Below are 24,644 nucleotides of genomic sequence, written 5' to 3' on the forward strand. Positions count from 1 at the left end.
GCGTTCTGGCCTTTTTCCTTCAAATTAAATCTGGTGTACATTACTGGATGATGCGTTTATTTATTGCTGTAAAGTGGGTTAATCACGAAGGCACTCCTTTCTTCTTCAGAGGAAGAGAAAGGCAAGATTAGTGGACTAATGCAATGTACAGGATAATGTGCGATAGGATTTAGCAAGAACAAAATGAAACGTTTTTGGCTGCTGTAAACTGTTGTGAGCGGTCGTAAACTGAAAAGTTGAGTGAGCGGGGGAACGTGTGAGACATGAAACGGAGGAGGCTTTGCTGTTGGCCCTCGCCCATCCTGTGAGAGAGATGCTATTGTTCCCTAGCCCAAACAAGAGGCATACAATGTTTCTAACCAAGCCTACACTGACTGTTAATCATATGATGAGCTCTCCCTTTCAGTGTCTCCAATGTTGTCTGCCTTAGCAGGGGGTAGAGGGGGGGGGGTGCTACTGCTTATGAGGGGTTGATGCCCGATTTATACCGAAAATAGCCGATCTACAAGTTCACAATGCGTTGCAGCGCGACACATTGTGAGCTTGTAGATTGGCTATTTACCGTGCGCAACCCTGCACGCAACTAAAACAAACAAGCCTGAGCCTGACTCGTCCAGGTCCTGCAGTTCTCACAGTGGCGATCTGTCAGTGCCGAGATAGTGCCTTGTGTTGGATTTCTCTATTTTGGTAGTATGTCCACAAATGGACAGTGCCAGAAGAGCTCCAACAAGCACTTTCTGTACACCATGTACTGTAGTTGGGCATGTCTTGCACTGGAGAGGCGCTACTGTAAAAGCATGACAATGACATGAAGACGTAAAGAAATTGTGTTATGTATGTTTCTGGACAAAGCTCATCATATTTGAAAGCTCATAGTCCATCATATTAATACTGACTTCTCATTAAAACAACTTAAACACAGTGTCCCTTTTCTGGGCATGTCATTATAGGCAAACATTTGGCAAAAATAGGCGAATAGGCGAATATTCTGCGAAAATAGAAGATCTAGAAGCTCACAACGCATCGTAACACCAACGCATTGTGAACTTGTACAGTAGATCGGCTATTTTCGCGAAGAGATTTGGTGTAAATGGAAAAAATGAGGGCACAAAGTATAAACCCCTGGGGGACCATGGTCAACTGTAAGTATATGGTTTATGTGGTTAAATCGAATGAAAGGCACACTCCAAACAAGTAGCACCACTACTACTGTTTATTTGTTTGTTGTTGTAAACTGTCTTGCAGCTACTACTGTATAACCACAAGTAATAAGTAGGAGTCACACATGAGCAAGTAATAGCTCTCAACCATGACGAGGAGCCATCTTGTGGGTTTAAATATAAGTTTCATGAAAGCATAGGCATAACTGATCCCCATCCAAGCAAAACCTTTTTCAGAAGACAGTCAAGAAAATGTAGAAACGTCACCTCCTTCACACAGACGATTGCAACGTTGTTTCTTGGACTTAGTGAAGAATCGAGCTGCAGCATTCTGAATAAACCACAACTTGAGACGTGTAAAGACACCATTACAGTAGTCAAGTTGGCTGAAGATAAATGCATGGACAAGATTTTCAACATCTTGCTGAGACAATCTTAGTAGGCTGACTTTGAAATTGAAAATGATTTTGCAAACTTAAGAATAAGTGGCAGTGTGTCAATATCTATGAATGAGTACTACTGTATGTTTACAGTAGTCACACAGCGCTTGTACTGTACATTCAAAGGATATTTCCTCTTTCTGTGGTCGGGATAGTTTGTGTCTGCGTGTGCATACAGTACAATATGTGCATCTGTGCTGAAAGGCACACAATGGGTAACATGCTGTACTTAGGCTACGGGTTTCAGGTGTAGGAATAAACAGGTATGAGTGTACTATATATTTTATTTGCATACTTTCTCATCTGTGTGCGGGAGCTTTCCACCTGCAGTCTCCCTGCAGTGTCCAAGCAGCCAACCTATGGTTTGTATTATGATGGAGCGAGTGCACACATGGCGCTGTTATAATCAGAAGCCTGGTCTATATATGTACGGCAACCTTGTGTTGTTTCAGTACATCAGCGTGGTAGCTACATCAGCGTAATAATTCCCACATGTACTAGATACGTCCTTGATGTCCCATGTCCCTGATTCTGATATTGTCCTAATGTGTAAGGGGGGGCATGTTTTTTCAATAACCTTTATTATTTTTGTCATTTTCAAAACAAAGCAAATGTAAGGTTATTGGAAAAAAATGGCCCTCACACAAAGACGGTGTCAGTCACCAAAACCATGGATGTGTGTTTTCAATGAGTCTAACATGTCTGATAATATCAAATATCTAATCTATTGATAAAGAAACTTAAAAACTGATCAATCATTGGATATAGTGGGGTAAAAAGCGAGGGAGTGTTGTGTTACAAGATTTATGAACCTTGCTACCAGGCGAAAGGTATATTCTAACTATAACATATTGTTTTTACAATTGTTCTAACTCAAGTGGATGTCCACACCACAACTATAATGATGACAGTAGTGAATGATATATTTTAGCTATAGTGCTTGGTGTGGACAGACTTTTTACGTCCAGCAAGCAATATAAATAGTTCAAATATTAATGGGGCTAGTCTCGCAAACCACCAGATTTCTTGCACATGCTGCCAGTAGGCAGTACCTCCATTAATGTTTTTACCATATTGTGTTCAATTTAACTTTAATCTTATGGAAGTCAATGGCAGTCTAACCCAAATATGAAGTCATACGTCACAGATACATCATAGACAAGTACTCTTATAACATGTACTGCACAAAATGCTATCAGCTGAGAATGGATATTGCACTATCATTGAATACAAAGAACACACAAACTAGCCTGCCTAAGTTTGCGGTCGGCTGCCACCACTAGAATACAGGTGCAGGAAATAAGATGAGCACAGAGTTATATATTTGGAAGCACTGACGATGCCTATCAGCCAATCACAATGCGAGGTAGGGACTAATGCTGATGTCACCACAGCCAATATAAAATATGAAAAATAGAAATCCATGCTTGATTTATTCCAGTACCAACCAGATAATGAATGACCTGCCTGAGAGTGATGTGGGAGGAGGGGATCAGGAGAGAGAGGAAGCCTCAGAGCCTCCGTCCAACGGGGAGCAGTCAAATCCATTAGATATCGATGATTCTGAGGTTCAGCGACCACTGACAGAGGAAGAGATGGAGGGTGAGGAAGAGCTGGCAGTTGACGCTGACAGCTCTGGGGATCTTTCTGACGGAGAGCAGTCAAATCCATCAGCTCTCACTGGTTACAGTGATGATGTCTTCTCTTCACCAACAACCTCAGCAGAACACTCTGAGGATCAGCTACTGACAGAGGAAAAGATGATGGAGGGTGAGGAAGAGGATGCACTCATCATTCTTGACCCTGAACATCCCCTGGTGGAAAGGTTCCAGGCTGCCTTGAAGAACCACCTTAGAAAGCAGCTTGAAAGGATTAATGAGGATTTGAAGGAAAAGTGTGCATTGGAGAAGATACAGTTGAAACGCAGAGATGAATTGGGTGAGAGTCTGTCCAGAGTACAGGAGCACCTGCTCAGATGCCTGACCAGTCTAGAGGACCATCATCAGGCCATAGCACTGGCCACAGCTGAGCGCCAGCAGGCCCAGGATCAGTTAGAGGCCACAAAGAGCCGGTATCACAACATAGCCAGCCAGGTTAGTGAAGATAGGACCCACGTGTCCCAACTACAGGCAGAGAAAGAGAACCTGAGGCTAAGACTCTTATACATGAAGGAGATCACCACTGATCTTCGCTCTGACATCAAAGCCATGAAGACTGCCACACAAAAAGCTCAGGCTGAGAAGACCATGGCTGAGGAGCAGAAATATGGGCAGGATTTGTATGTGGAGCGTCTGACAGAAGACATGGATAGACTGACAGAGCAGGTAGGTATTTATGAGGCCAAGACTATGGCCCAGGAAAAAGAGACCAAGGCTGCCAAGGAGTATATCGCTGAGGCCACAATGGCGATGGAGTCTCTGCAAATGGAGCGTAGACAGATGTTGGGGCAGTGGAACAGCAGTCTGGTGGCTATGAGGAAAAAAGATGAAGCGTTCACCGACATGCAGAAGGCCATACGTGTTGCCAACCAAGAACTGCTTTTACTGGACTATCAGATTCAAGACTGCAAGAAAAACATCACTAAAGAGCAAGACCAGAATGAGCAACTTCACGTCGCGCTGAAGCAGGCCAAGCTGAACAGCGCTACTAACAGGATAATGATCCGTCAATCCCTGGCAGAACAGGAGGCCTTGAAGGCTGAGTACAGCACCTATGACTGCACCCTTCAGGAGAAGAAGTGTCTCCTCACCAGGCTCAACAAGGAAAGTGACAAAAACCAAATACACCTGAGCAACCTGACAAAACAGTTGGAGAATGAGAGCGCTGTGAGTTTGGAGCTGAAGGAGAAAATCATGACCCAGATACAGCAGGAGCTTGCGCATAACAAAGTCGCCAAGAACTCAAAGACACTCATCGACCAGCTGGCCGCGTCAAAGAAGGACAGGATCGCCCACTTGTGGCAGATGGAGGATGATATAGCAGCGGCGTGTTTGGGGAGCAGTGATGTCAGACAGCGCCTGGCCGAACTGACCCGTACCTTGGAGAATCGAGAGCTGGAGATCGCCAATTACAACAAGCTGCTCTCTGAGAGCCAGAACAAGATCAATATCCGTGTCAACGTCATTAAAAATAAGGGCATCTTCCTCAACACTCTCAAAACTAAGATCGAACAGATTGAAGTAAGTAGTGGACAAGAAAACCTGAAATTATATGAGCTGCAGATGAAAGCCACCTCATTGGCAAAGGAGGTCGAAGTACTGGACGTCCAGATCCAGCAGGACCAGCAGTTGTGGATGAGGCAGCAGCAGGAGCTAGTGAGACTGACGGAAGAGAGGCAGGCGGCCCGAGAGGACATGATCCAACAGCAAACACTACACATGGTCCTGGAGCAGAGGAAAATCCGTATTGAGGGTGAGATTAACGGGCAACAGCGTGAGCTGGAGCAGCTGGAGAGGGATAAGAGGACACTGATGTCAGACATAATGAGGCTCAACTCCCTACTCAATACAAAGGGACAGATGCAACAGAACCTGGAGAACGAGAACATCCTGATGGAGACCGACTTTGTACGCAGAATCAAGGAGGCTGAGGAAGCGTCGATAGAGATGCAGATGAGACTGGAGAACATCCTGGATGAGAAGGACCAACTGCTCAGCCGTCTGGCGGAGGCTGAGCACCAAGTCATGCTGTGGGAGAAGAAGCTGAAACTGACAAGGGAGATTCGTTCATATATGGACGTGGGCCAAGACGACATTAGTTTGATGAAAATCGAGATTCATCGCATGGAGGGGAACTACAACCGGCTGATGAAGCAGCAGCAGCAGCTCATTAGGGAAAGTGAAACAGCAGTGAACAAAAAGGACAGTATCGTTTTACACTGTGAGGCACAGGCCCGCACTGACCACAAACAAACAGCACATTCTGACCACCTGGTCCGCATCAACCAAGGCCTGTGCCGCAAGATCCAGGAGAAACACAAGCTAGTGGTGAAGTGTGAGCAGACGATCAAAGAGCTGCTAGAGAAAAAGGCAGATCTGGTCAACAGTCTGGAGGAGAAGAAGCAGCAGCTAACCGAGCTCAAAAGGCACAGCACTACCCTGGCCTCTGACCTGCATAATCTCCAGGACACCAAAGACAGGAACTTCAGTTGCTTGGTGGCTCTCCAGAATAGAGCCGCCAAGTTGCAGGCAGTGTGTGAGGGTCGATACAAGGCCCTCTCCAACAGCGAGCAAGTTGAACTTATGCTGGAGCGCCAGAGGGATCGTGTGCGCCAAGTGAGCACCATCGTACACCGCATCTGTGATGAGTTCCCCCAGCACCAGGGAGCCCTTCGCAAGCTGAAACTTATGCTGGAATCACGTAAACAGGCTCCGTAAGAGACTCTGGCGGCTCTCATGGTGGGTGTTATAGAGAGGGAGTTTTGACAAGTGGAGCGTCTTTTTTACATTTGATTTATTTGTTTATTTATTTTATATTTATCTTTTTTGTAAGTGTAATATTCACCTTTCCAGTTATCTATCTATACATTCCAGAAGTGTGTGTGTATGTCTGTCTGTCCCTCCCGGATTTCCCTGATTGGCAAACCCAACCTATGAGCTTCATGGCACTTTGCGTCATGCTTGTACCGTTGCGACAATAAAGTTGTAGTGTACAATATATCTCTTCCTTTACAGAGCGATGCACATTATCTCTCTATCTGTCTGTCTGTGGATCTGCCAGTCTCCTATTTATATGCATGTACATGTATGTCAGCAGTTGTTGATGACATCCCTGTAGCGTTTGTAGTAGTGAGTACTGCACTGGGTACAAGAGGAATCGCATGAATGGATGAGGCATGCATTCCCTACTTGCATCATTCCTGACTTGCATCAGCCCCGAGTAGGTGGGCACCGGCCTAGTACTTCTGAAATGTGTTCCCCACGTTCATATTCTTGTAAAATTATTGCAAACAGAATGTAAAAGAAATGTGGCGCAGTTACGATTATTTAATTACTTTTATTCACAATGCTACTGTATATATTTTTTCTGCAGTGTAAAATTATTATTCTTGCTTCAAGGCAATGGGAATTAAAAGTAATCTACCTACTTAGTTTGCATTGCACATATTTGGGCGATCTGTGCCCTGGTGCGGTATGTTATTTTAATAGTTTAATGTGCATGCGGAGTCAGTACAATGAGAAAAATGAGCAGAGCATCAGCATTAAAAGTTTGTATCATTTGCAATGAAGGAAAACTCCTGAGCTAAAGAAACACATTCATTACATTAGTTTCTCAAGCATTATGTTTTGAATAAATATGTAGCAAAATGTATTGGGAAAGTACATCTTTCTGCATTGTCTTTTAGACTTGTCAATCTATTCAACAGGACTGGCTGAGAAGCTGTTAGTTGGTGAGAATTTGTGCTAATTAAACTATTAATTATCTCTGTAATGAGACTTGAGTTTAAACTGTGTTAAAACATCAAAGTACAACATGGGATTTCTTCACTTTGATGAGTGCTATGAAAAGTTCATACTGACTGAGAAGTAAGGAAACATCAGAGCTGTGCAAATGTTTCATTTGAACAACAAAAGGCAGTCTAATTTTATTTAGCTGTCTTCTAAAGTAATCTCCTAAAGCTTGATGGGTTTTCAAATAGATTGTGATTGAATCCATTAGCCTGCTTCAATGAATGAGGATGGCACACATTCAATTGAACTTGAACTCAGGTCCTATGTGTGAATATTGTGGCTCATTTCATAAACATTTTATACCCCAAAGTCTCAGAGATAATGAGAGCCTTTCAAAAAGGTTATATTCCATTTGGCCAGTCACAGGATAGTATACAGTACAGTACATCTTCCCATCCATAGCCATTTTGCTTTAAATGCCTTAAATGCCTTAAAACAATAATTAGGGATGCTTAAGCAAGCGTCCTTAAGCATCTGTTTTGCCATTTGTAAAAGCCATTTTTTGTTCGCGTAGTATGAGACATTGAACACGACCAACACTAAGCCAAGAGCGGTGCAGCACCATATCAATAGCATCTCACTTTATTAATCTCTTTGAACACAGGATAATGCCTTGAGCAGAGATGATTCCGTTTTTTAAGCTGTAAAATCCACTTTCCCTCTCCTTACAAGGAGCTGTTCTCAGTAGGGTTTCACTGGAGGCCAATCTTAGCCCCTGACCTAGGTTGATTTGTTGTGAAGCGCGTAGACAAATTCTTAGGGCACACGTTGAAACACTTGCAGGGAGAAACATTGTTTGATGCACAGAGTAAAAAACGACAATCCTATTAAATGGTTCGAAAGCGGTTGTTGTATGGTGAAACAGGGCTTTTTCCATGAAAGAGGAACACATGTTGTTGGTAACATGCCATCAATAGTATCACTTGCTGCTATCGCCAGCTTAAAGAGGATTAACCCAACAGAGATGTCTGCCTTAACAGAGATGCAACAGATAAAGGCTAGCAATATATAAAGCACCTCACACCTAATCCAGTATGCAGCTCACACTGTATATGGCTATTTACATATTGTCATTAATTTAAAAATAAAGAAATAGTTTGAGTGATTATGATAAACATTTTGTTTCTTTCGAGCAATCAAGTGGTAATTTTCCACGTTGTTTTGCAATTAGTGTTGCTGCCCATACTGTACTTAGAGAGTTTGGTCACATTTCATATTCTTCCTTGTTGTTAGTCTCAGAGTGACAGCCTGTGTGGATGTTGACATATTCCTTGGCTGATTTAATGACCTGTTTAATTCCAGCACGTCTTGCGGCCCTCACAGATGTTTTGCAGTTTTAATTAGTGTAATCATCGCTCTTGACAAAAGGCCACCGAGTTGTTTAATGGGTTGTGTTTGTCAAGATGCTCGGAATTATAACATTGAAGACATGCCATTTATCCAATGCAACAGTCGTTAAACTATAATAGGTGTCACAATTGATAATTAGGCAAAAAAAAAGAAAAGAAAAGAAAGAAAGATTAACCTGAAAGCCACATTAACCTCTATCATATGAAGAGATTTGTTTGACAGTGTTTGGCTAGGCACTATTTACACTGCAGAATAGTGGTCTACAGTATTTGGGGTATGCAATGAACACTTAATCCTGTTAATACAGTGGAGAATTAGTAGAATTCTAATCTAGACCACCAACTGAATATTCTGGGTTCACAAAAAATAACAAAACAAAATAAATGAAATGTTTACACACACACACACACACACACACACACACACACACACACACACACACACACACACACACACACACGCACATATATGTGTGTGTGTCGTATATACCGTATATATCGTCGTATATACCGTATATATTGTGTGTGTTTGTACTGCACTGTATATATAATATATACTGTATGCTATTTCTCAAGTAGCCCAATACAAAGAATGTTTTTTTCTTTTATCATGAACTCCAGTACATTATAAGTCCAATATTTCAGCTGTGGGAATTAGGTCAAGCAGACGCCATTAATATTTAATTTGATAAAGCATATTTAAATACAACTCCTTCCTCAATAATTAAAAGCATTGCTTTATATACCCAGTAAATTGTGTTTTACTTAGAAACTGCTTTGAAAGCATCTACTTGATCATTTCCCATAACTTATAGAACTCAAAATGTAAATTAACTTTCAATTAATTTTCTTTTGCTCTCATGATATAAAATAAAAACCATTCCCAAGGACAAATATGCTGAGCATGCACTCATTATGTATTCATCTTCTCTATGCAAACTCAATATGGCATTTTATCCTGATGAATTATTAACTAACACAATGAATATTTTATTTTTCTTTAAAGAATCATTTAGCATTCCCAACAGAGGTAATGACATCTTAAGCAATGCCCCACAATACCTGGTAAGGTAAATTAATGTTATAAAGACACTAAAAATGACCTATACTGCAGGACTGCATTGCCTTTTCTTTCTTTTAGTATCTCCTTTGTTACATTAACTTGAATTAATGAAAAAGTCTTAATTTACCTGCCTCACACTGAAAGAGAAAAAAGGCCAAATTCTGACCTTTGAATTTAAATGAATGAGACATGAAGCATTCTCAAAAGTGGTACAGCATTATAGTGCCAAGGAATGGTCATTGTGTAAACATACAATGCCTCACACAATGCCTCACAGAAAGCTCTTTTCATTTCCACACAGACAGCCCAAAACTATTTTGTATTTCCAGAATGGAAACCTTTTCATGTCAAGGACCCCCAAATTAATATGTGTTTGGCTGTGGACCCCCACCTGAAAATATTTTGTGCCAGGGACCCCTGTATAAGATTTGTGTTGTTAAAATGTTTCAAAATTGATCCCAAATGTTTACAAGATGTTTTGAAACTAGCAGATTTACAAGCTCACAACACCTCGCAACGAGTTATGAGCTAGATCGATTGGCTTGTAGATCGGCTATTTTCAAATAGCCGATATAGGGTTAAAGTGGATGTTATATTCACAATTTTTGCCGGGGACCCCCTGGAACCCCAACAAGGACCCCTGGGGTCTAAAAGCATCCGAGAGCTTTACACAGAGCAAGTAAATTCATGGTGCAATTAACATTACCGTGATTTGTCCCTGGATTGGACTCCGTAGGTCTGGCTATTCATATAATTTACAGTCCATTTCCTATGGAAATATCAGGCACCTACTGTATAAGTAATTACAAGCCACAGTATTATCAGAAGAGAAACATGTAACCGTAACAACTTGAGTGATGCTTGGCTAAATGCTTGGTTCAAATGTACTGCTGCCTGCCACACAACATTGGCAATGTATATTACAGAGTAGAATAGTATTATTAATGCAATTAGAGACCATTTTTAACCCCATTTCCTTTTGTTTATTTAAAAAAATGTTTTTGATGTGCCTACAATGAACCAAATAGCATATACTGTACAGCACAGTAGTATAATACTTTGCACCATCTTTGCTCTAGCATGAAATATTTGCAGTGTTAGTCAGTGGTGTTGAATGCAGATATCCATTCAAACATTCCCTTCTTAGCAGTGCAGTCCAGTCTGTTGTTGTAAAGCTGTAATTTGTCATGTTGGAGTCTTGTCTGACTGTTAGGGCAGGCACGATGAGCATGGAACCAATTTGTCTTCAAACCCCAAGGAACTCAAAAGTCTCCAAAGTAATTCCCTCACTTCGGACTTCCTAAAACCTTGTCTCAACACAAACAATAGCAATGCTTTGTAAAAGCGATTCTGAAACCTCTGCCAGCATAATTTATCATTTGAATGACAATAGGCCACTTAACACTGCTTAAATTATTTCTGTACACTATCTGCTCCTTGACTTGTGTTGTAACAACGGATGATCATTAACGGCATGGGTTATGTGGTGGTCCCTTATCAGGGACTGGGTCCTGTGAGTTTAGTTTAGAAATTGCTGGGCTATGACTGCAAAAAACGTATTGTTCTTTTGAGAGTTATGCTAAGTCTCGTCGTTTTATTTTATTCGAACAACGTAGACAAATGGCATAGATTATGCTACAGGCGAGGACTGATAGTACTGTTTTTCACACAAGACTATGAAGAATTTACTAAGAAATAAACACATTCTCATTTACAGCAGTGCTCTGTAAAATAAGCTTCAGAGGTAGAGAGGGTTACAGTAGGTTTAGTTATTAACCTATTGAAGCAGTCTAGTTTGAGTTGACCATGGTCTTGTTGTTATACTGGATCAGTGTGGAGAGTTAACCTCATTTAAAAGCATTTTGATGCATTTCTTGACATGACATTTTTGTTAACAATTGTTTTTCAAAATATGAACAGGTATCTTTTTGTACAGTTTATAAGTGAAATGATAGATGCAAACTATTGAATTTGAGCTAAATGGATACTCTTACTGTATATAATCAAATCTGATTTAAATAGCAAAATAGAACAAACTTAAAAGCTAAGTACTATGTACTAGGATTCCAGCAAAACACCATTGAATTATAGGCCAATAACAAGCCATTTTATAGCTAATGATGAACATTTTCTGTAAGCCCATAAACTGCTGAATTATTTTGATTTACACCCATTAAAATAAAAAGAGGACTGGAGTGTGATTCATAGCACGGTTGAACATTTCTTTTCCATGTACTACAGCAGTACTGATTTGTGTCCAGAGATCATATTTAAACTAGCTCATTGAAATTCAGTCCAGGGGTTTCCACAAACTGATCTACAGTACCATCAGTGGTGGAAAGTAACTAAGTATACTTAAGTACTGTAGAATTTTTAGGTACTTTAACTTTACTTGAGTATGTCCATTTTTCAATACTTTATACTTATTTACACTACATCTCAGAGACATTGCACTTTTTACTCAGCTACAATAATTTGAAAACTTTAGTTACTTGGTAAATTTAGATTATTACAAAAAAAAACACTTAAGTCCTACTAGGTCAATTTGAAAATAGTTGCAAAAAAATGTTGCAATATACAAGCTCACAACGTGTCGCATCGTGACGCATTGTGAGCTTGTAGATCTGCAGTTTTCAAGAAAGTTTGACACATTTTGTAAAACTTAAGTACTTTTACTTTGGTACTTTAAGTATATTTGTTTTAATACAGGCATTTTACTTGTAACAGAGTATTTCTACATTGTGGTATTGCTACTTTTACTTTAGTAAAAAATCTGATAACTTTTTCCACCACTGACTACCATTCAGTATTATGTTCACCAGCAGACAGGTACTTTCCTGCACTGCATAGCCTTGTGGCCCTTCATTCAACTCTTGTTATCCATACAAATGATAACTGACCTAATGAGATTTGTCATTACGTGAGGGTGAATGAAAAGCACCCTAGCCATCTGTATAGCTCACCATAGAAAAGGACTCCATTCTATCACACCACAATTCAATCGAGGAATTATACCCCCTTTGTGGGCGTACGAGTCGTGAGTACCTCACACTATATTCATTTCAAAAGGCCTCAATTTAATTAGTTCTCATATGAAGAAAAATTCATGAATTTGTCTGCAATTCCCTGTCCTTTTGTTGGAACTCACTTAAGCTGTGGCGTTAGTAAATTCAGACAGTTTGGAAGAAGAAAAAAAAAACTTGCACACAGGCCTCGGCAAAAAAAAGAAACAACTGTTTATGTAAATAGACACTGCATGTTTACTTGATGGAAGAAAGCAAGGGCCCCGAACAGAGCGCTAAGCTTAGCTAGGCTCTGCCAAAGGGGACCTCTCACCATCAACTTCAGTCTTATTAAACTGATTACCAACTCCAGCTAATTAATCAGAGACAGTGCCCTTTCTTGTCACGCAGGGAGGGAGTGCTATGTGTCTCATATAGAGTTCTTCTCTTACCCGCATAACCCCCCAACACCACCAACACCCCCCATCTGCTTGCCTCTGTTCCCCTTTCTCCATTCTCCTTTTTTTCGTCCCAGCTCTGATTGAAGTAGAGGAAGGGTAATTTTCATGCATCATCTGGGCTGGCAGGATGGGAGGACAAGTAGTAATTACCTTGAACAAACAAGGCCAAGATTGCTTGAGAAGCTACCTCTTTATTCGAGCTCGCGAAATAAGAAAACGGACCGAGAGCATAATGATTTCAAGACACATTTTAAAGCCCATTTTATTCATAGTGTTCAATACAGGGTTTTTGCATCCCGAATAAGGAATCACCCTTCTGAGCATTTTTGGGTAGATAGTAGCCTGGGTATTAAAAGGTTTTTCTAACCAACTTCAGTACAGCTGAAAACCAGCAGGAAAAGTACGCCCCACTGCAGTTACTATGCTATATTGTCTGAAAAGAAAACATGGCTAACCATACTGTATGTGTGAGACAGGTGAGAGGACCTTTCATGTTTCCGTCAAAAATGAACAAGGACACCCAGGGTTAACCACTTTGAACCTGGCATCTTTGGGTATGGTTTCAAAAATGATATTTTTTCAAAAATAGCAAAAATACCCTATCTACAACCTCACAACACGTCACGATGCGACATGTGAGCTTGTAGATCGGCTATTTTCGTGACGTTGACACCATCTTACGACAAAGTATGAAATAGGGTTTAAGTTGTTAAAATACCAAGGATCTTAACCATGACTCCATATCTGAGTACAGGCTTGATTGAAGTGTTGTTTATTAGTTTATACATATAACGGGGAAAAACAACAAAAGAGGGGGAGGAATGCTGTACATACATAGTGGGCCTGCATAAGGAATAGAAAATGTGAGGTGGATGAAAAAAAAAAAAGAACCCTCTGGGCATGTCTGGTGATTATATGCCTGTGAAATCTGTGATACCTGCATAATTGCCTCCTATAAAATCTTATTGGTAAATGTATCCATAAGTTTTCCCCAAGATAGAATATTGTACATACTGTGTAGACTCTCAATGTAGCCTGGCCCTTAGGAAAAATCAGCTGTGTGTGAGACCTTCGTAAGCCTGGATCACTGTTCCCGTTAATTCCTACTTCCTGCTGTTCAGCGGGATTGTGTCATCTTTGTTTTAGCCTGATGTGCTCGCCTCCTTCCTCTGGAGAGGCTAATGCAAGCCTTTTTCTTCCTGCAATCTCACCAAATGCCAAGTGTAACTGGTGCCCCTACTGCTCCTAATTAATGTGTGATTAAAGAGTGAAATAAGGGATTCTACCAGCGATTTGTTTTTTCAAGGAGTAAGGAATTAATCCCCTTTGGATCTTGCAGAACCATTTAAGGATTCTCCTTGTTCTGTTTATCAAATAAACCAAGTAATTACAGACTTTAGATAAGTAGGCTAAATTGATGCCCGCCCTATGTCTTCCCAAGCTAGCGTTCCCTGATAGAAACAGCAGTGTTGCTCTGGTAATGTGTAGCATTATACTTGTCCAATAACAATGCCTTTTGTGTGTGCTAGTCACGTAATTACATTTGGGAGCCTCCTTGACCTTGGTAAGCGCTTCTATCTTATTTCTGGATCAGTGTATTTCACTTCTTAGCCCACAAAGATATATCGCCTGGGAGTTTGCTGGAACTTCCCTCAGAATGTAATGCGGAGCAGAATTACATGGCCACAATGTGGCATGTCTGATTGTCAAAGGAATTTTGACCTTTCTGTAGCCTTGATGCAAAAATGGCAGCCAGACTGGTGTCACAAAACTGTACAATGTTCATTCTCAATTAAAGCTGTAATCCATAACATAAAACAAAAATGAATAAAACGTTATTTCAACCAATCTGTATGGTAGAGTATGTTAATACAAATATAACTAACATATATGCAGTGGCGCTGAAGGTGGTCTCCATGCTCTTCTATTGAGACATTTTCATCCTGTGGTCAGGTATAGGAACACTACTTGTTGACAAGAGATACTGCATGAAGCTCAAAAAGTGTAATATCTCTGCTGACCAAATGGTCTTTACTTCTTAGCTCAGCAGTAAAAATGTTGGTGCTTGTGCAGAAGGCCTGGGTTCGAATCCCGGTTAAGACATTCAGTACATCTTATGAATTGCAGCTTTAACTACAAATACAGTCATTGCCGTTACAGTACATTGTATTTGGGATATTTAGAAATATCGACGTTACGTTTTCCTGGATATCCAAAGGAAATATCGCATCTCACTGCCTGGTCTTATGGTGGTTAGTTGTGGGAACCCTTTAAAATCTAGGGTTCCACTGTATCTGCTGGAATTCCTATTATTAAGGGTCTCCTATATTTTGTCCAATAACTCATCCATATTTGTAAAAATGTATCAGGCCACGCATAACCAGCCAGCCTACGAAAATTGGTACTGATTCTAGGGGTCAGCCCACCACCCCATTTTTCCAAGAAATTTGAAACTTGCTGAAAAGATGTATCTGGACAGGCAAAACAAATTTTCCTCTAGGATGCGGACCCATAAGGTCCGCCTAGAATCTTTTTCTACCATTTGAATTTTGTGAAAAACCTTCAAATGAATCAGAATAACACAACATTCACAGGGCAGGTCCATGGGATATCGATAAACATAGTTTGAGAAAATCTAAAAGATTGATAAAAAGTATGACATTATTTGGCAATCAATCTTTAAGAATTTTCCAAAACAGTAATGTAAAATCATGTTACAGTGATAAATCCACATGATAGTAAACATATCTACCAAGTCCCATTATACTTTGATATTAGGAGAAAATACAGCCGTTACAGCTTTTGCCCACAGCAAAAAACAAACAATTTCCTATAATCCCTTGCATGGGTGAAAGGGGAAGTAAATTGTGCACAATACAGGAAAAGGGGAACATAAAACATGAATGTGTCATGACACAGAGGTCGGCGGTGGCAGAAGCACTGAAAATCGAATGCCCCAATTGTCCTAGAGAGGTGACACTTGGTCCGGATGTGCATCTGGACATCTCAAACAATTTGGCCTCCAACAAAATTCCCATTCAGTGTAACCCAGTACCCAGTTTGTACACTCTTAGTTACAAGTTACAAATGGACAAATTCTATAATTGTTGAAAATGTGAGATCCGGCACAAAGGGGTGGCCACAGGGTGGTTTTTAGGGACAATGCCCTCCCAGATCAGACTTTTTGCACCCCCCCCCGCCCCTCATCCATATTGGAAAGTACCCCACCAACATTTTAATATGTTTTACAAAGGTTTACATTATTCATAAATATTGTGAATAATATACATTTACAAATTAATTCATATGTTAAAAATACAGGCTAATACATGACCAACTAATCTTGTTGTTATGCTGGTCTGGGAGAGACAAAAGTTCGCTTCAGAGAGCGTAATGTGCCACAATGAATGGAAGGACGCCGTTGCCAGTAAGTTTCATGCAGGTCACAATCGCCACCTTCAGCTACTAATGGTAAGTGAAATGAATTAATAAAACATCCACATAGGTCTGTAGCATTTTTGTTGATAATTATACACTGGCAAAATTCATTAGACTAATTTGTTAGGCGCTGAGGAACTGTCCATGGTCCTGGAATCGTCACTCACTCACTCACACCCACTGTGGCAGTGGATGTTTCCCCCCCCTTCCCATTACAAGTTACATTAATGCAATGCAATCCCTGTGTTAGTGTGTTTTCTGTATGGATGACAACTTTCTTTACGAGGATGTGTTTAAGTTTGAAGTAAGCCTACTAATGCTCATAATAAGTGCTTTGCGCCTTGACTGCTCGTGATTTGATAGCCTAAATTGACTGTGTTTCATTTTACTTTTTCATCGTTGTCAATTTTACATATAGTTTTGCAGTGCATCATTGTGTGTATGACCTAAGTGACATATTGTGTAAGAGCATTTGTTAAATAGCCTATCTAGGGTTGTTTACAAACACTGGCACTGTCTGGGCCACAGGTCAAATATAAACTAAACTAGAATTAGGTGACTGCAGTCGGCCAGCACTGGCGGATATACTGTAGCTGATTATTCTTGGCCATCCTTCTATGTGTGGAAATAGGTACATGTAGGCTGTTTCTAGGGTTGCATCACTGTTTCCAACACTTGACAAGCAGCAAGCATACCTATCTGCTTTTTCAAAGAGACACTTTGAAGCAAAGCAATGATGGTCCATAGAATTGTCTCCATTTTCCTTTTGGACAGATGAAAGGGGAAGTGTTAACTGTTGATGTTACTGTGGGTATTGCATAAATACAGACTGTGAATGGACATATTATTATTTGGCTCTTTGGTAGCAGATTCCCTTTGTGTAATGGCATGGTATTAAAACATAGTATGGTGTTTTGGTCACTGAGGTAAAAATAGCCTTTTATCGGATTACCCGTTTCTGTGGCGCATTCATTGTTGTGTTGCCATGAGGAATGACACCGTTTAGCGATGTGGAATTATATAATATAAAGAATTAATGAATGATAAAGTCAAGAAAGGGAACAGGTATTTCAACACTGATTTGGTACGGAGCTCAACAAAAATAATAATGTTAAGGTTAAGTATAAGGTTATAGTTAATACTCTTATAAAAGACCAATTAAGTATGTTGATGGCCTGTTTGTGTCTCTGCTGGGATGATTGTGCTTTTGTATGATTTAACTACTTAAACCCTCACAAAGCGTCATGTTGCAAGCCTGTTATCAGCTATGTTATCAGCTATGTTTAGATAGAAAATAGCCTACAAGAAAATAATCTACAAGCTTGAGGATCAACCATTTTTGTCGACTGTTCCTCAATTCTTTTTACTGATGTTCACCTATTATGACATACCCAGAACAGGGATGCTTTAGGGTTCATGTGGTTTAAGTCATTCCACAATTACTTGGACCATCTGAGTAGTAAACTTTCAAGGAAAATGTAAATATATAGATATATTGACAGTTTTTTGTTCATTCTATAGCCAGTAAGCCCCTCATCAGCATAATACGTTCAATGTTTAAGTACTGTATGTGAACTAAATATACAGTGTAGTGTTGTGAGTAGGAGGATGAGGGGAGATTACATGATGCCTTTAAATCTGTGGTCAATTGAAATCATGCATACCTGCTCAATGTAATGTAAGCTACCATGAGCTCAACTTGCATTGAAGATGTTTTCATCTCTCTCCCTCTCTCTCTCTCTCTCTCGCCCCCCACCCCCCCTTCCTCCCACTCTCCGACTGCGGTTATTCCCTCTATTCCTTCCTTTTTCATGCATACTCTCACTACAAACTACTTCTCTCTTTTCATGGCAGGCCCAGTGCAGAGCTTTCCTCTAATTAGATCAGGAATTACGGTGTGGATTAGGTGATGGTGGTGGGGGGAGAGGGGGAGGGGGGGGATTGGGGTGCCAGCTCCTCTGACCATGGTGGCTATTTCAAGTCACCATTTCAAAGTTGTACGCTTAATGCCTTTTTCTTCCCCTCCCCTCCTTGTTTTGCATTATAACACAGCTGCAGGAAGAGTGACAAACACTGTTAATCTCTTGTTTGCTGGCACTGCATTACAAAGGGGTAAAGCAGGATTTCTTTTTCTCCAGCGCTGTAAACACTCAAAATTCAGCATTGTCCATTACCTCTTAAACATAGCTGATAACAAGCGTCATTAATTAAACTGTGGGAGTAAGTGGGGTTACACAAAATTGAAATTAATAATCGTCAGCAAACAGAAATAGAATGCATATTTCGGAATTGTTTTCTCAAAACTCCCAAATGTTACTCGATTAAAAGGTTTGGCTCTCGCCTGCATGTCGTCGCCGTCAGGCAGAAACCCTGTATCTCCATATTTCAACTTTTTATGTTTTTTTCTGTAAATTAATGCCCTGCTTCATCATACAAGAGTGTCGCACAAAAGTAGTGAAAATTTCAGATCTACAAGCTCACAACGCGTTGCGATGCGTTGTGAGCTTGCCGCTCAGCTATTTTCACTATTTTAAAATGACTTTAAAGTCATAATAAAAATGAAACGCATTTGGACATACAAGGTTTCTACCCGACAGCGACAATGTGATGTTTCCACCATTCCTAGGGATAGGTTTAGTCATGGAGCGCTCTTTTAATTTGTCTGCCACATTCTCACATTTTCCCCAGAAAAATGATCAAGTAGGCATTTAATTGCTTGAAGAAAATAAATCACTTCCCATAGCTATTGTATTGATGCCAAGTCTATTGCACATTAGCCGCAAAGAACATGAAATATTTCACCACTTGTTTTTGAAATACCTGCTGTCGAATACATTTTGCAGGGGTGATAGTCAGGAATGTTGATATGAGTTTGCAGTGCACACATAATTGCATACCAGTAAGCAAACAATAACTGCAATATTCTCCTAACTCCGATATTCTAAAAAGCAATTTATACATAGAGTAGTAGTATAAAATAAGCAATAGAGTTAGGGCAAAGGTTTTATCAGTGGATGAAAAAAACAAGGTGTATTTAGCTAGCTGATTATTTGTACCTGTGTAAGTTGCATTAAACATCGCAACATGATGTACTGTAAAGTGTGTGGTTTGTTCTGTATCATGTAGACTAAAGCTTTGGGGTTTGATATGGCGGCATACAGTATTTAATCTTACGTCTATCACTAAGAACTGGGAAATGCCTGAACCGTGATTCAAATCAAGCATAGCATGTTTTGTTTAGAATGTTGACATTACATGAGACACCGGTGACCTCTCTGAGGACTGTCTCACTGAAGACAACAACCATTGGCTGGGAGGTTGTCAGGGAAAACCAAGTTTAGACTTGCCCACCAACATCTGGCAAAGGGGAAAACAGGAATTCAGCATCCAAATGCTTTGTGTAATTGAATAAGCTTCATATACTAGAATGGACAATTCAATTTTTCCACTTCCTGTATGTCCAGGAAATGTTGTACACAACAAAACGACGGCTAAATGCTAACTGCAAACTGATATTTACAAGTGATGCTCATGTTGTACTGTAGCAAAGGGGTCATCTCTCACTGAGCTCATTTTAATGAATTGCAGATCAACGCGTTTCAAAAATGAATTGAGATGGAAGACCAATACAACTGACAAAGCCTTGATTAGATACCAAATTCTGTCAACATTTTCCAGAAACACCAAACACCATTCTCAATCCCCTGGAACTCAGACTTGCGTCACATGACTGAGGGGTGTGACAAACATCTGCCAAAGGCCACAGTTGAAATCCATATGGTTGGAAGATAATTGGTGTTTGCAGGCCCAGGCTTGACGTGAGCAGGGATACATAACTGCCTCTGTGGGTGGGCAGAGGTGGCTGGAGGTTTGAGGTTGAAGGTTGTCCTCTTCTCGTATCATTTCACCTGGGTCTCCCTGAGCTCGGGGGCTTATCTGAAAGGGAGAGGATCTCTTGCGGCACTCCCTCCAAATGGCATGTTAAATGTCTCATTAACGTTTATGACCTCAGTGTAATCTATCTCCCATTTCCGCACAGAACTGCACAGAAGTAATGTGGCCATTAAAGGGAGATTGATCTGACAAACAGGTAGAAATACGTTTTTTCTTCTTTTTCTTTTCTTAAAAAAAGAGTTTTTGTTTTGTCATTTTGTAATTACCACCAGATATCAACAGAGTGAAGGAAGATCTCTGGTGGGTTGGCAGATTTGCTGACGCGTCAGTAATAAAGAATCAAAAAATGTTCCCCCGAGGTTTCCTCTACATTTGAGGTCCCTGATTCATTAGGACTGCAGGTCTCTGTGGGAAATCTCTGGGGTGCCCCAGCAATGCATTGACTAAAGCTGTTGTACAGCACTCAAAAGCCTGGCTGCAGACTGGTAGGGCACTCTAAACAGGCTAAAGCACAGACTTCAATAACATGATTTGCATGTTTTATGTTATTTTCCTTTTACACTCATTCACAGCTCCGACAACAAGTTGTCATAAGCACTACAGCCGCATACTCCTGCCATGGGAATTTCCATTAAAGGCGTTTGAGTCAGAATCAGCGTACAAATAAATGATGGGCTCCTGGGAAATCACAGTAACAAGCAGATACATGTTAAAACTCTGGAGAGAGCTCTCATTTGAGCTGAAGAGGGCTTCCCAAAATACAGATGTGATGGAACCACAGACGGTGCTCAGTGGGGCTCAGGCCTGCCTAATAAGTAATGAAGCAATTAGATAGACAATTATGAACACCTGTGACGCTGATTGGCACCATGCAGGTCGGTCTCTTTCCTCCACTCTAATGCCTAATTTATGCTCCATGGTACCATGGTGTTGCGCGCCGAAAATAGCAGATCTACAAGATCACAAAGTGTCGCCTATGAGACTTGTTGAAGCTTGTAGATCGGCTGTGTTTGGCAAGCTACACCGGCGTACGACAAAGTATAAATTGGCCTTAAAGATGCCTTAATGTTGCTGAGTTAACCTCTAACAGGGCTTGTAATGACGAGGACGGCCAAAACACACCGTACTGATGCACACATGCACACAGACTCACAGGAGGTTTGCATTAGGAAGAGCGGTTCATCCCAGAGAGCTGGTTGCGTCATGTATTATTGAAACCAGCTCTTGTATAAACACAACTCCAACAAATTGAGGTCTCAATTTTTCTGATTCATTAAGGTTAATGCGGTTTTAATTAGTGCTTGATTTGAGGCCTATTAGATGCAATTTATAAGTCCTTTTCTGGGACCTGCAAACGACGTTGCGTGGGATTAATAAGATAAAAGGCACAAGTTGGAATTATAGTTTCCCCCCTGTTGGTTAATGGACACAGACTCAGAGAATCCTTTCTTTTCAGGGCAAAGGGTTGTTTATTTGCACAACTGCTTTCAGTCACATTAGAACAATCTAATGAATAGAGCCTCAGTGTCAGGGGTTGCATCACCCAATGGCAGAACAACTGAAATAGTGGTTATGGGCTGATTAAAAGGATCCTTGGAAAAAGGTTGAATGAGATGATGACTCTGTAATTGTACACTATCCTATGGGGCTTCTGACTCACACCTTTTTACTTATGAGACCAATTTTACTCACCGTCTTTGATGCCCTTGTTTATTCCTGTACAGTATGTTGATAAGTTATCCAATATGTCATGGGACCAAAACAGACTGGTGGCAAAACTTGCAATATAATGTAATGGCTTGGCATGGTTATATAGGTAAATATATAGTGCATCTGTCTTTGTTCCTTACAACAACAAAAAAAAGAAGAAGAGAGAAAAGAAAAGAAAAAGTAAATAAATAAACGCTCCTGGCAAAGTAAATTGTCCCCGTCTGGCGCAACATGGGTGTTTGTGAGAAGCTTTTGAAAAAGCGATAACTACATTGGTGATGGTCTAAAATTACAGGAAGAGAGGCCAGATTTGAGCTGCTGACAGGGGGCTTCACAATACATTAGCAGGTCCACCAAGTGGGGTCTTTCTCTACACGACGGCTCACTGTACAGAGATTGAATTGTTAACATACAGTCTTTGACATTGTCACAGTGACATTTTTCAGTGAGGCAAGAGAGAGAGGCAGGAAAATTGAGCTCCAACAAGGTTATGAAACAGGTGGAACTCCTCTGACTCGCAGGTTCTTGTGGAGGGTTCTCAGTTTTTGCATGCGTGTAAATTGCCACCAGAAGTGAATAAAATGGTCCCATCTGTAAAGTGGAGCTTCACGGGGGCCCACTTCAGAGACCTGAGATCAATTTGGTGCGTTTATTCTTTGAGAGAAGCACACAATGGGAGTTCAGTGAAGATCAGTTTTCAATTGGATAATAGGGTTGTGAAATGAGGGGATGGAGAGGGCATTGCTTTCACACATTCTTATGGCTTCATATCTCGTGTAACGTGAACCACGTATTGCTCCAGTCTCAACACCTCCATAGAACCCTCTCTCTAGGATCCAATTCAATTTGCGCCTGCAATATATTTAGTTGTCTGGCATTGCTATATTTTGACACCCTTTCTCAGCTGCACTTAATAAGACAGTGTAATAATGAATCAAATTGACTCAAATGGTATGATTCTGTTTAGTTTTAATTTGCAGAATTAGATTTAGCATCCACAGTGTATCTACTGTATCTAAACAGAATATTTGTTGAATTGTTGACTAGCTATATTTATGAACTATTTATTAGCGTTGTGTCTATGTTATATATATGTATACAGTATCTGCACCTATTTACAGTATATACAGTGTAATGTTAATTTAACTGTGAGAGGGTACACATGGAACCATTTGGTTCCATTTGTAGACTTTGTATGTCTCTCAGATTTCCAGTTGTGAGAGTGCCTGCATGGAGCCCGTTGACAGAAGCCACACTTCCAGGCTGTAACACTGAGAGCCACTGGTGACTTTGTCCCTCTCCTCTAACACACTCCAGCCACTAGATGGGGTATGATAACCACAGAGAGACGCCCTCCATTGGGAACACCACAGCTCCAGGGCGCTGCTGCTCAGGGGAGAGGTGAGGGGATGGAAGCAGCCAGGCACAGCTGTGTGTCTACAGCTTATCACACACAACTAACTGCCTCTTCTGACTCTTCATTAGGTTTCATTGTTTCTTTCATTAAAACAATTCTGATAACCTGGGTATATTTTGGTTATCTTTACAGTTGGGAAGTTTTCATTGTTGGGAACAAACCCAACAGAAGTCAGTTGTGAATTACGCTAACAGCATTGTGCCGGATGAATATTTTTGGTCCCCTACTGTACAAGAGAACAGCTATCATTTTTTGAGCAACAGCAGGATTTCACACCGGGTTAAACATGCAAATCAAATTAATTTACTTAATTTAGTTTGAAGACTTAAACACTTACTGTACGTTTTGGATTTGTACACCAAGCATCCCAATTGAAGAACATCTCATGAAATATTCATTGAATAATAGATTAAGATTCTTAGACTACTGTAAGTAGTCTTACAGTAGACTACTGTAAGTAGTCTAAGAACTGTTGCACTGAAACTACTGAAATATCAAGTCTATTTTTTCTGATTGTATTGTATCGTAGAGAACTGTATATAACTTGAAACAACTTTGAACGGGAGAACATAAAACAGTAAAGTTGGGTTCTATGTGTGTGTGTGTGTGTGTGTGTGTGTGTGTGTGTGTGTGTGTGTGTGTGTGTGTGTGTGTGTGTGTGTGTGTGTGTGTGTGTGTGTGTGTGTGTGTGTGTGTGTGTGTGTGTGTAGAATACTATATTAACAATGTAAAATAAAAGTGCAATCCATTTGAATTGTCGTTATGTCAGTTTTGTAGGACCTGATAAAAGTTAGAGTCTTGTTTGCGAGTTTAATGAGCGTTAGTCAGTGGTTTTCCTCAGTAGGGTGAGTCATCTGGTTTGATCTTAGACCTGCGCGGGTGCTATGTTACTTTTACAGTATGTGATCTTGTACGAGGACCTAACGCCCAGAACAGACGTTTACCGCGGTAAGACGTCTCTCTTTTTTCCAACAGCTACATAACGTAAAAATACATTGTACAATGTTGTATTAAAACATTTGAAAACAGATATACAACATAAAGACTTTAACAATGTACTTGTGTGCAAACTGCATGTCTTATTCTGCTGTCATCCATAGCTTACAGTATAATATATGCTGTCACTGTTGTCTGTGACTTATACTGTATGCATAACTGTAAATGCAACGAAAAGCAAAGTTCAAATGAAAGAAAATGCAATTGAATATAGTTTCCTAGGTGTAGCAAAAATACAAAAATGTTAGGTCCTCACAAAGACCT

The 24,644-nt window shown here is 40.4% G+C and overlaps 1 protein-coding gene across 1 annotated transcript; it reads left to right on the forward strand.

The window, feature by feature from the left end:
- Positions 1-3,054: 3,054 nt before the first annotated feature.
- On the forward strand, positions 3,055-5,976 carry LOC308100541 (coiled-coil domain-containing protein 40-like; the record flags this gene model as incomplete). The annotated part of the gene is made up of 1 exon (XM_080449608.1): positions 3,055-5,976. The coding sequence occupies one exon, from the start codon at positions 3,055-3,057 to the stop codon at positions 5,974-5,976; it is 2,922 nt and encodes a 973-aa protein (XP_080305734.1).
- Between the last annotated feature and the right edge of the window lie 18,668 nt (positions 5,977-24,644).

The sequence above is a fragment of the Gymnoscopelus braueri genome (genome assembly GCF_963280865.1).
Source record: "Gymnoscopelus braueri genome assembly, chromosome: 14".
In the NCBI taxonomy this organism is placed as follows: domain Eukaryota; kingdom Metazoa; phylum Chordata; class Actinopteri; order Myctophiformes; family Myctophidae; genus Gymnoscopelus; species Gymnoscopelus braueri.